Source organism: Aedes aegypti, chromosome 3, assembly GCF_002204515.2.
Source record: "Aedes aegypti strain LVP_AGWG chromosome 3, AaegL5.0 Primary Assembly, whole genome shotgun sequence".
NCBI lineage: Eukaryota > Metazoa > Arthropoda > Insecta > Diptera > Culicidae > Aedes > Aedes aegypti.
Genome location: NC_035109.1, coordinates 162,656,764 through 162,670,424, shown reverse-complemented (window position 1 = coordinate 162,670,424; position 13,661 = coordinate 162,656,764). Strand labels below are relative to the sequence as shown.

The window sequence follows — 13,661 nt, the reverse complement described above, 5'->3', positions numbered from 1 at the left end:
AATTGATGGAGTCCTTAACGTATCTTTAGGACACCAAGATATCATCTAGTCCGGTATGTCTGGACACCGACCAATTGTTAAAAATAAGCTCCATAAAACCTTATTACAGATATTGTGGTGTTTTCCTCGAATCTTTAAAATACAATGCAATTCAAATATAGTTATTAATTTATTATCACTTATGTTGCACTAATACAAACTGATTGCATTCCACTGCTGGTAGAAAAACTAACTGACTCTCGTCCTCATTTTTCACCCTATGTCTGCTATGATTTTGTTAATTGGAATTTCTCGCAAACCACCACATCTCCTTTTTTCCATAAGCGAGGATCTATTCATCATCAGTGGTATGTATGACGTAGTCCTGGTGCCATGATGGTCGATTTGCACAACGGCTTGGACGTGGTGCATCAGATCCGGAAACAGGTTGTTGACCCTCGACTGCACGATGTTTTTCTGTTTCAGGATAGATTTCTTCAGATGTGGAAATTTTCTTAACATGAGCCACATTCCTCTCAGTTATTCTTCCTGACACTGAATCTGTTATTTTCACCCGATTCCCAGTTCTCTCCAAAACTTCATATTCCGTTTTGTCGTATGTAGCGGTTAATTTGCCAGCTGAAATAATATTCTGAAGAAGCACTTTGTCTCCTACCTGAATGTCTGAAGGCCTGGCATGACGTCTCAAATCTTCTCTCTCCTTTCCTTTATGCTTCATAACCGTGTCTCTATCGTGAACCCCGGTACTTGCTGGTAATATTGTTTCAAGGTCGGTTATAGATGGCAACTTTGAGCGAATTACTCGGTTCTGTAGAAGTGCGGTAGGAGCTTTCCCGGTTACCGTGTGCGGGGTGCTGTTGTACATCATCATATATTGGAGCAGGTCTACTTTCCAATCTCGATTGAGAGAGTGGCTAATCTTGAGACGCTTAAGCAGTGAGCAGTTTTGTCGCTCCACCTCTCCATTAGCTTGTGGCCAGTATGGAGAAGTATGGTTTAGAGTAATGTTTCTCGTGAAACAGTAGTCTTCAAAGTCCTTACTAATAAACTGCCGTCCATTATCCAGTGTTATTGATTTTGGATACCCCAATCGTACAAAAATCGGCTCGAGACGCTTGATGGTTTCTTCTGATGTGATTTTGTTCATTACACAAATCTCCTTATATCGACTGTAATAGTCCACAACTACCAGCAGATACTCATTGGATGGTAACGGACCTAGGAAATCCATTGCGACATCTACCCATGGTTCATTCGGCATCTTTCGACGCTGCATCGGTTCCGGAGCTGAAGGCTTACTAACCAAGCGACAGCCTTCACAGTTCTTTACAGTTTTTCGTGCATCTCCATCGATTCCCGGCCACCACACTCTATCTCGCAGTCTGGTTATCATAACCGTTTCGCCTGGGTGACCCTCATGTGCAAGTTGCAACATCCGTGAACGCAGTTGCTTCGGTATCACTAGACGACATCCTTGGATGACGCATCCTTCTAGCAAACTAAGATCTTTTTGGAATGGAATGTATGCTTTAGCCCCTGTTCTAGTTACTTCGTCATTCCAATCTGATCTTTTTTTTTCCTTACTTTTATTTGATAGGCACTCCGTGCTCTTGGCCACTACTATGCCGAGTATCAACCTATTTATAGTTCATATTGCTATTTCTCTCAGCAAGGTAGAGGAGAGTGCTGTCGTTCGTCCAATCCATATCCATATCGAAGTCCATTGGTGTGCGGTGGTTCATTTTGCCATGTTTCCGTGTCGTTTGAGGCAACAGCCTACAAAGAGGGTCAGTGTGTCTCAGACACCATCCGATACTGACGAAGGATGGTTGTGTTCCCCAATACACGGTCCTTCGTGCGGCGTCTTCTGGTGGCTGGACGGAGTTTTTGTGTGGGGGGATTGGGAGTCGAACCCATGACCTTCCGCTTGGCGAAGCGAAAGCGTAACCTCGAGGCTACGGGACCCCCGTCAATCTGATCTTAATAAAGCATCTCTTACCAAGAGTAACTCAGGGTCTGTTTCTAACGTATTCTTAATTTCAGATACGTCGATTGCTACTGATTCTGTAATCGCGTTTATGTACAGATGATCTTCCGAGCTGTCAGTGTCTTCGTCATCACTTGGAATGGATAGACGTGATAACGGATCAGCGATATTTTCCTTCCCTGGCTTGTAAATTACACGAAATTCAAAGGGCTGTAGCCTTAGGACCCATCTTTCGATTCGGCCAGGAGGTTGCGAAGAGGATTTGAAAATTGTAGTGAGGGGTCGATGATCAATTTCTAACTCGAATTCCCGACCGACAAGATATAGCCGGAATTTTTCAACGCTCCAAATTATAGCCAAAGCTTCCTTTTCAGTTTGGCAATAACGACGTTCTGATGCGGACAAGCTTTTGCTGGCATACGATATGATTACCGGGCGGTCGTCAGTTTCGTCTTCGAATTGTAATAAAATCGCCCCTAATCCTACTGGTGACGCATCAGCAACAATCCTGGTCCGGCGTTCATTATTGAAATATCCTAGTACAGGATACGAACATACTACTTCCTTCAGCTTACTAAACGCGATCTCGTGTTGAGGAGTCCAATGAAACGTACGACCTTCAGATATCAATTGTCGAAGCTCAAACGTCATTGTTGCACGATCAGGAATAAATCGGCCAATGTACCCTACCAGACCCAGGAGTGCTTCGTGAAGCCCAAGCAGGACAGTTCGGTTTTGGTCGTCCGATCGATTTTGCTCACAATTTCGCGCGTTTTCGTCGCCGGAGAATATTTTTTTCCCCTGTTTTGGAGCGTCTTGCTGGGTAGTGCTTCGTGAGGCCCAAGCAGGACAGTTCGGTTTTGGTCGTCCGATCGATTTTGCTCACAATTTCGCGCGTTTTCGTCGCCGGAGAATATTTTTTCCCTGTTTTGGAGCGTTTTGCTGGGTAGGTATTTGGGAAGGCCCAAGCAAGACGGAACGCCAAGAAGTTTTGCTGACAGTGTCAGTTTTGTGTTCAGTCGAGAATGGATTACCAACTGGTGAGTTCGTTTCATGCTTATGATAACACATTTTTTCTTGAAAGCGTAACTTTTATGTAATATTAAAATAAACTTTGTATGGTTCGTCACTATAAGTGTCGGCATTATGCTATTTTCTTATACAATTTCAATATACATATATTTTTCTCTTTTTGACATTATTGAAAATTATCTTTTGAATTGTTCGACATTGTGAATGTTGACGTATTTTTTAAAACTTCTACCATATCGAGACAAAATGCACAGTAATACTCATATGTCATTTTCAAACAAACTATGTATGGTTCGTCACTACAAGTGTCGGCATCATTCCTGTTGCATATAATTTAAAATATATACATGTAATTTTCAGTTTTCGTCATTAATAAAAATATCTTTTGAATTGGTCGACATTATAGATGTTGACGTATTTTTTAAAGCTTCTACTAAAAACTTCTCGAGACAAAAATACAAAACTAGCTTTAAATATAAGTCGTATATTTCCCCCTTGTCCATGGATCGCATCACCGACCAGAGGTGACTCCCAGATTTTTTCCTCCCTCACTAATAAACACCCTTCCCGTGGTGATTGTGGAGATGCAGAGGTATTCTCGGTCTCTAGAAGCAACAATCATTACACCCTAACATTCCTTCCCCATCCCAACTGACTGTAAGGACTTGGCAGGCGCCGTTATTGATCAATAATATTAGATCTGCTAAAATTGCACTTCGAGAGTAAGCGGAAACTCCCATCCCTTATTCATTTGGATCGTAGTGCAATTCTTACCAGTTCCGATCAATCACGGAGTAGCAACCATTGACATGTACAGTCAGTCTATGCTATGCTATGCAATGTACCCTACCAGACCCAGAAAAATTCGAACTTTTTCGGCAGTTCTGGGGGATCTAAAGTTCATTACAGCAGCTATTTTATCATCAGTCGGGCTGAGCCCACCTCGGGAAATATGATGACCTAGGAATTCAGTCTCAGTAACCTTGAATTTGCATTTCTTGGTATTGAGAACTACATTATGAGCCTCCGATGTTTCAAGAGCACGCGCAAGAGCAGCATCATGCTCTTCTTCATTTGATGTGGTGGGGCCAACATTACCACTTTATCAATCACAGCAGCATATTTACTCTCGCGTTCAGTCGACCCGAATTTGTTGGCCATTGTCTTTGCCCTCAACAAGAACTTATCGAGCGTTTCACCAGCCGATGATTGTAAGTTCCAAAATGAGTAGCGCTCAAACGTGTCATGTCGCTTTGGTGAGAAGTATGCATCCAACCTACGGATCACGGTGCTGAACTCGTCCTCATCTTCTGTGGCATCGACATCGTGGGTTGGAAGGCTTTCGTAGACTCGTTGAAGTTGTCGGCCTCCCACGGCAAGAAAGATACTCTTCAGCTTCTTCCTATTCTTTTTGCTGACAGCCTCAGCAGCGTATTCAAATTGCTTTTAAAGTCGAACCGGAGTTCAGATAGGGGAACGGTCTCGCACTCGAATGGTGGAATTTTGAATAGTTGATCTTCCATTGCTATTCAACGCTGTTTTCTCGTACACTCGTGGATTTCTCGTCGCCAATATGTGGTGTTTTACTCGAATCTTTAAAATACAATGCAATTGAAATGTAGTTATTAATTTATTATCACTTATGTTGCACTAATACAAACTGATTGCATTCCACTGCTGGTAGAAAAACTAACTGACTCTCGTCCTCATTTTTCACCCTACGCTTGCTATGATTTTGTTAATTTGAATTTCTCGCAAACCACCACGGATATCGTAAGGAAAATATAGAGGCAAATTCTAAAAAAATGTTTGGAAGATATTATTTGACGATTTCTTCGGGGCATTCCTGCTTGGACTACTGGTCTAATGAGCGTTTTGTACATCATGCATTTGATGCGGGGGTGAATCTATCTCAATCATAGTTTCTGTTGGATCCCATAGTACTTCCACAGATGATGCGCCTTTGCATTTCACAAATTACGTTATTGTCAGCAAGGATCTGAGGTAGACGAACTCGTCAACCACCTCGAAAAAAATCCCCGTCTATCGTGACATTGCTTTCTAGGCGAGCTCTGTCGCGCTCAGTTCCGCATGTACTTTGTTTTTGACACATTTACCTAAACACCTGAACAAATCTGCCACCGTTTCAAATTTTCTTCCGGTAATATCCATGTCGCCGTGAAGCAGACAAATTGTCCGGATCTCGTGAAAATCGTGCCTCGATTATTAAGTTCGGCTCTCCGCATGACACCTTCAAGCGCAATATTGAACAGCAGGCATGGAAGTCCCTCACCTTGTGTTAGCCCCCGGCGGGATTCGAACGAACTGGAGTGTTCGCCCGAAATCTTTACGCAGTTCTGCACACCGTCCATCGTTGCTCTAATCAGTCTTGTGAGCTTCCAGGGAAAGCTGTTCTCGTCCATGATTCTCCATAGCTCTATTCTATACTGTATGCTGCTTTCAAATCATTGAACTCTCGAACAAGATTCTGCACCTGTTCATGAACGGCCCGTTCTATTCGAAATGCACATTGAAATTAAAACCTGGTAGTTTTTTTTTCAGAACATATCGAATTCCTATCATTACAAATACATGGAACCTTCAATGTATCTTAACATCTTTGCAGAACTTCCGCATAGAAATACGTCGTGTGTTTGCCATGACGATAGTTTTCATTTCGCGTTCAGTTTTCAACTCGCACGGGTTCAAATTTTTGAACTGCTCAATGTTCAAGCCTACTTGATCCCTCGTTCAAAGGTTTGAACTGGAACGCAAACTGAACGCGTTCGAATGCAACACTGCTCAATAGTTCGTACCTGGGAGGGAGAAACCAATACAAAATTTCTGTACGTCATAGTGAGCCGAGATTCCGCTGTCACGAACTGTCACTGTGAGCCCAGTTCTCAAACATTGGACTAACATGAAAAAAGCACGTAACTGATTAAAACACATTTTCGAATTTCTTCAAAAGTGATAAAAATTGAATAAAAATCAATTCATGCACATAATGCAAGTAATGTCACGTGAGCACCATTTAATCTGATTGAACATAAAGCATTGAAAAACGCATCGTTCTACTTTTTCCAATGAAAATGAATATTTAGTGCATAGAAAACTGTGGCCCTTTTTTCATGTTTGTCAGGAAAGATCGAAGGTGCACAACAAAAGGAAACTACCGATTTTCTCGAAGCCTGCCTTGATTGTTGTTGGAGTTATCTTGCACACAGTTAAAAATTATGAAGATTACACGTCATGTAAACTTCATTTATGCGATGTAAACATGACGTCATGTAAATTTAAGTCTGAAATCATGTAAAAATGTGTTATATGTCATGTAACCACAGAGGATCCTGCTGGATTACATCACATATAATTGAAGTTTACATGACCTACCATGTAAATATCCATGATACTCCACGCTCCAATTATGTGCATTATATGTCTCAGAAATTTACACGTTTCGTTCGAACTGTGCAGTTCAAAAAAACGTTGTCTTATATTTCGTGTGTAGTATCGGTGCCTCCCTCCCAGGTTCGTACATTCTAGCTTGTCGCCCTTTTGTAGATAGAGCATGTAGCCCCTTGCTTCCACACCTCCGGTAGCTGTTCTGTTTCCCAGATTCTGCACAATTAAAAATAATGAAGATTACACGTCATGTAAACTTCATATATGCGATGTAAACATGACGTCATGTAAATTTAAGTCTGAAATCATGTAAAAATGTGTTATATGTCATGTAATCACACAGAATCCTGCTGGGTTACATGACATATAATTGAAGTTTACATGACATATCATGTAAATATCCATGATGTTCCACGCTCCAATTATGTGCATTATATGTCTCAGAAATTTACACGTTTCGTTTTAACTGTGTGACTATCAGCCGATGCAGACTGGCGACCAATGGGCCAGAACATTTTAATGAGTTCCGCTCCGATACCATCCTTCCCAGCTGCCTTGTTATTCTTGAGCTGTTAACGGCATGCTTAATTTCCCTGAAAGTGGGAACTGATTGGTTGCTATTGTCCAACATTCCAACGTAGTCATTTCTTCCGCTGCTTTGAACCTCCGTGCCTATGCTCTCAGCGCCATTTAAGTGTTCGTTGAAGTGCTGTTTCCACCTTTCGATCACCTCGCGTCCGTCCGACAAAATTTTCACATCTTTATCCCTGCAAATTTCGTCAGCCGGTAAGCGCTGAGCTTTCCAATCATCTGTCTGAACTCCTCCTCCTGGCCAACCTGATCGTTTAGATCTACAATGATGATCTTAATGTCGTGGTTTGGGCAGCGATCGTATTCACGTTCGTTGCGCGTAAAATGCATCTTTATCATCATCAGTGCTTCCGGAGTGTGTTCATTGATTATGCTAATGATGATGAATCAGCCCTTGATCCTCAACCAGCATATTTTTTCATTGATCGGCCACCACCCAATCGCGCGCTTTTGCTTATCACGATGAAAGCTGTTCCCAGCTCGTGTGTGTTGCCGCGGCTCTTGTAGATGGTATGATAACCTCTTAACGTTCGCACCATTGAACCCTTCCAACAAACCTCTTGCAGCGCTACGATTTCGAACTTGCGGTCCTTCAATGCATCGGAGAGTTTGCGCGTGCTTCCGATGAAGTTAAAGAATTCACAGTTCCACTTAACGAGTTTCCAACCGGTAGTCCGTTTTTGCCGCATTGGTCTCTTCCAATTGTTTCAGGTTTAACCGAGGTTTAACCGAGGAGTGAAACTTAAACTCAGAATTCATAACACAAATCCTCAATTGATTCGAGCGAGTGACATTTCCGAAAAAAAAACATGCCTCTCGATGCTGTGATGCCTATTATGTTTTGTGCCGCATCATTCTTTTTATGTTTGATACTTTTTCACTCCCTCACAAAGAAGCAACAACAACAGCAAGCTGCTCTAAAGCATGTTGCGGACCTCTGGTGATGTTGAGAAGTATTATCTAGCCAGGTTACCGGTATACTTAATGGTCGTTAGAAGTGTTGTATATCCCACACACGCTGCTTTCATACCATCACAGGGCTGCAGAAGGTAAGAACCATTATAAACTTTCAACCAACTTTAGTTGACAAGATTGACGTATAGTTATGCTAGGTTTGTTGCAAACTACATCCTCTTGCGTTGATGAGTCGGTTTCTCCACTTGGTCGCATTGAGGTGGTCGGTTATGGCAACTGGTCTTCGATTACTAAGTTTGTTTTTCAATCAAATTGTATGCTAAGTAAAACTTATTCAATGTGAAGCATAGCAGCTACCATTGCTAATATATCTTTCAAAGGATTGAACAATATTGCATTTACGAGAATTCGCCGGTCAAAATTGTGTGAGAAGTTTCTGAACAACTATGTTCTTAATTTCTGAAGTTTTCTGTGTTTTTGGATCTTTTACTTTTGCTACAGGCATCCGCTTCCTATCGTCGGAACGGCACGATGGCACTGAACCAACGAAGTCAATCGGCGGCACCGAGTGATAGCTATCGAGATGACCGGCGGGACTCATTGTCGCCCCAAGATGATAGATATACCGAATATCCAGTTCTTCCATTACATCAGTATGCGCCAAGATTTCAATCACGATCAGCGACTGCGACACCAACTGGTTCACCGAAGAAACGACAATTACCACAAGTACCTCACGTGTCACGAAATGCAGCTATGCGAGAGCGGTTCGTACAGGAGTTTGAGGAGCGCAGTGGGGGACGTTTTTCCCGGTACCGACATCGCCAAAGCCATCATCTGCCAACGTATCGAAGTACGGGGATGGGAGGTCAGTTTTCGTATTTGTAGTTTTGTCGCTTATTGTTTTATTTTTTTTCTTCCATATTCAGGATGGGAACAACGCTATACCGGACTTTCTGACAGTGATCTGACGACACACTCATTAGACAGTAGAATTAGACCTAGACACTCGTTATCTCCGGATAAGGATTTTATGGGTGATTTTGCTGACTCCGATATGGAGTCGGTGGTTAGTGTAACTTCAAGTGCTTTTTCAACTCAGTCGGAGCGACCGCGTGGATCAAAAGGGATAAGGTAATTGAATAGTTTCTTGTTTATTTTTAACACATATATAGCATGCATCGATACTGACTAATCGTTTTCGAATCGGAAGGAATACGCACAATAGGCGTCTTCAGCATAGAAGTCTCCCATCGGGTTGGGCAACAGCTTCTTTGTGTGCGCTTCCAAGCAAGAACCCATTCGGGCATCCAGTCAGCGAGGCAGAACAAGCAACAACACTTCCTGGTGTTACTCAACCTGGTCTTAACGTTCCCTCTTTCGATGTTGCACCTGACCAAGGCTTTGTACCCTCTAACGAGAATCTCCAAATTTCATCACAGACCCCTTCATATTCCCCCATGGCTCCTAATTCCAGTGTTGTTGTTCCCTCGACTACTGAAGACAATAGGCTTGTTCCAAGTCCCGCTATTTCAACCTATGAGCAATTCCCTATCCTTGAGCCTGCAAGTAGCAGTTATTTTAGCAAACAATGCATTACGCTTAATCCAGATAAAAGTACCATTCAAAGCTATGTTGTTAATCCTGGCAATGATAATGTGATGACCACATCTTTGAATGTTTCAAACATATCGTCGATGGAACCAACCTCGTTAGAACTGCAGACTGAATCGCTTCCGCTTAGTAGCTATATGCCTTACAGCGCCAATCATATGACTTCATCATTGCAAGGCGATTCGTTTTACAGCAACCAGTTACCCGACAATAATCAAACAAATAGTCGTACTTCTTATGTAGCTCGTTCAAACATATCAGAACCAAACTTAAACACTATGAACATTGTTCGTCGTTTGCCTAGAGAACCGAAAAACTTACGCAAGGAATCGATTTGTATATCCAACCAACAAAGACCAATAGTTAAACAACAAATGCCATCAGCAGCAAATCAGATTGTGCTAAAGTCTTCCTTTTCGGATCAGAATTTGCCAAACAGTTTCATCTATGAACAAAACAACAGTCAGACAGGCAATATTTGCATCTCCAATGTGTATGACCCTAATACAGGAATTAAGAACCAAACAATCACGTGTATTCGAAATAGCATGGAGAATTTAGGGGAAAGCAATATCCGTTACTCCAGTAATCAAGATGGAACATTTTGTGAATTTTCTGCTCCGGACTTACAGTTTCGATCTTCCGTTGGCAGTCTTGTTGATGTGCATGGAATATCTCAATTTCCAACTTCGATGATGATTGCGAACCAAAATCAAGATATACGTCCAGAAGATGATTATAATGCCAGTCGCTTGGAAAACGATCTGGGAGTTGAGTTCAGAAACCCTACCAAACTTCTCATGTATCCAAGTAAACAGCCATTCTATGGCCATACTGAAATTGGATTCAAAGAGACTTACCTGGGAAACACAATAACTAATCAAAAGGACAAGCTGAATCGATCGCATTCATTGATCTCAAGTGATCAGGTGATAGATATTGAGTATGACTCAGATACGGGTTACAAAACAAAAAGTGTTCGAAAAAATCTCATTTCGAACCGTGTTGAAGAGAATATTTATCGTAATCGGACTAGATCGCTTGATGGACATAACTCGTTGGAGAAAGAATACAACGATAACAATTCTGATACTATTGGATCGAAGTCAAGTTTAGATAAGAGCAATATGACTTTGAACATTATAAAAATTACAGATGAGCCACAACATGGTAATAAGGATAAAGATAATAATAGAAAAACAAAGCAACAAAGCCATATGGATCGAACCAAGGCTGAAGATAAGAAACCCAAGCAGCTTGTGAAATCGAAATCATCGGCATCACCTGCTAAAAAAAGCTCGAAAATGGCGAAGAAGACTTCAAGCTCTAATTCACTGAATCGAACTGGCTCTGCAAAATCTAAAGCTTCGTCCTCCAAAGAGTCCATTACAAAATCAAAAGTTGTGGATAAACCAAAATTCAGAGAAATTGATCCAAAGCAACAAAAATCATCTAATCAAAAAATAGACAGCAGAAGTAGAGTGGACGAAATCAAAGGCGAGAGCGAAATTCTGCACAGCAGCTCTGAGTCAATCAAATCGATCATCGATGAGGTGCGTCTGGAGCTATTGCAAAAACCACAGAACTTCACCTATTTGAGTGACGAAAGTCCAACATTTTTGAACAGAAGCCACTCACTCAGCGATGGCGAGTCGAGCCACTACAGGAGAGCTAATGAGAAGTATGATAAATATGAATTCATTGAAGGTCGAAAGCATTACATCTTAAAAGAGGATAACATTAACCGTAAGGTAGATGAAGAAAAGTATGGATTGGAGAAATCAAAGGGTTACGATCGTTCCCATTCAGTAGATAATCGGCGAGTTACTCGAAGTAATAAAGAAGCGCAAAGTAAATCTAGAAACGCTTCCGGAGACGTGTTTACAAAATGTCGTACACGCAGCTCAAGTGTGGTGTCTAACGAAGATCGTTGTAATGATAACGAGGATGATGTGTCTGACGACGATGTGTTTGAAAGTCCCTTTTCAAGAGGAAGGAATTCATCATTCAATGGAAAATCTTCCAGCAAGCGTAGATCTCGGTTAGATACTAGACGAACTTCCAGTTTAGAAGACATTAAAAAATTCATCTCCCAACAAAATGTCGACAGCACTTGTAAAGGCAGTAAAGGCGATAACACTAGACACAGTTCAGTCAGTATTAATGACAAGCCAGAGTACTTTGAGTACAGTAAATCCCCTTCACCCCTCCCCAAGTATGACGCTAGAAATGCTAATTATGCTTCCAATCGTTCCAAATCCTCCAATGGTATCGCCCTTCTGCAAACCGAACCAAAACGAACCTCGTTGAAAAAAACCCCACCGGATGGTCCCGCTGCGGCAAAATCATCCACCCCAACACGAAAATCCAACTCCCGCCAACACCACCAAAGTGATTATGATGTGAGAGACCGGGGTCGGTATGGCAATAATGGTGGACGGGATACGTATCGGCAGCGTGATCGTGACCGAAACAGTAGTGATCATGAACGGGACCGTCTGAGTGACGGTCGGCGGGAATCGCGGGATCGTGCTGAACTGGACCGAAGTCTTTCGAACAATGAGGGTACACCCGAGGATAAAATAGGTGAGTAATGCAACTAAAGTATCGAAACAAGGCATCGACAAGTTTCATTTTTTTATTTTACTATAAGTTTTATAATATTATTGCTCTTTTGTAATCTACGAACTATTCTACCTTATATTTAATTATTTGGTAAATTACATTAATATCGCGTCAACAAATCTACACCAAAACCCCGGATTTTCATTAGTTTTGAATATTGATCTGTCACGTTTTCATCGACTCCGCAAATTATTAGATTCGGCTGGTGAAACGGCTGGTGCAGTTTTTGTAACAAAGTGTTTATAGCGGAAATAAACCGGTTTATTCTTCACGCGTTTTTATGGACAGTCCTTCGTTGAAGCCTAAGCAGAAGGTGAAGATGCATCGAAGCCGAACTTTAAATTTTCAGGAGCGCAGGTCTAGAAAGCCAGACAACGTATCGGGCAGAGGATGAAATGGTCACTCGCTGGTGGTGACCAATCGGTCAGGTTTTCAGCTTGAGCCGTTGACTGTTGACTGTTCTCAAAAGGTGCCCTATCGGGCTTGTTCTCATCCTGCAACGCTGTCTCAAGATGCTGTGCGTATGCATTGGTCACATCTGGTTGTCTCAGTCGCCCTAGATTGTACTGAGGCGGGCGTCGGCACTGTACATGACGGATAGTTTTGGGCACATTTTCACCATCATCAGCTAGGGGCCCAGATAGCCGTAGCGGTAAACGCGCAGCTATTCAGCATGACCATGTTGAGGGTCGTGGGTTCGAATCCCGCTGGTCGAGGATCTTTTCGTAAAGGAAATTTTCTCGATTCCCAGGGCATAGAGTATCTTCGTACCTGCCACACGATATACACATGCAAAAATGGTCAATCGGCAAAGAAAGCTCTCAGTTAATAACTGTGGGAGTGCTCATAAGAACACTAATCTGAGAAGCAGGCTTTGTCCCAGTTGGGACGTAACGCCAGAAAGAAGAAGAAGAAGAAGAAGAAGAAGAAGAAGAAGAAGAAGCTAGTGGTCTGAGTCAACTTTAGCGTCATAGTTGGTTCCAAGGTGTGTGCATTGTACTCTGTACCCAGAGTTAAACCGCCTTGGTTGGTTATGATTTTCAAGAATATGATCATCCGTAGCACCTATCTCCAGCACAGCTTCCCGTATCAGTAAACTTGGAGATCACAACAGCAGATAAAAACGTAAATCTCGACACTTCTCCGAGGCGAAATTAATCAGCCAGAGGCAGTTCTCTATCGGCATTCAACGTACCATTCCTCCTGTAGTACATTGGAGTACACACGTATTTTCGATGGAGTTGTGAGAATAACAGTTCTACGTATCGAGTTTCCAATCAATAGTCCAGTTTTGTTGCTGTGGACATCGACAAAAAAAATGTGCCGTAACGCTTGATTCAACTCCTTCCTACCCCATTGAACGTTACGTACTTTGTGGACGGCGCCTTACGCTCTAAGTTAGCAGAAGCAAACCTTCCTTCCTTCCTTACAAGAAGGTAGGCATAGGAGTTGTTGATCAAAACGCCAAGGAAATCGCAGTTACAGCACTACA

General features: G+C 42.1%; 1 protein-coding gene across 3 annotated transcripts in view; it reads left to right on the top strand.

The window, feature by feature from the left end:
- Nucleotides 1–13,661, top strand: part of LOC5578447 (regulating synaptic membrane exocytosis protein 1) — a 172,393-nt gene that overhangs the window by 124,737 nt on the left and 33,995 nt on the right. For all 3 annotated transcript variants that reach the window (XM_021855306.1, XM_021855303.1, XM_021855304.1), the window contains exons 16-18: nucleotides 8,432–8,798; nucleotides 8,860–9,064; nucleotides 11,937–12,130. In XM_021855306.1, the coding sequence (XP_021710998.1) occupies nucleotides 8,432–8,798; nucleotides 8,860–9,064; nucleotides 11,937–12,130 (766 nt within the window). The remainder of the gene's footprint in view (nucleotides 1–8,431; nucleotides 8,799–8,859; nucleotides 9,065–11,936; nucleotides 12,131–13,661) is intronic.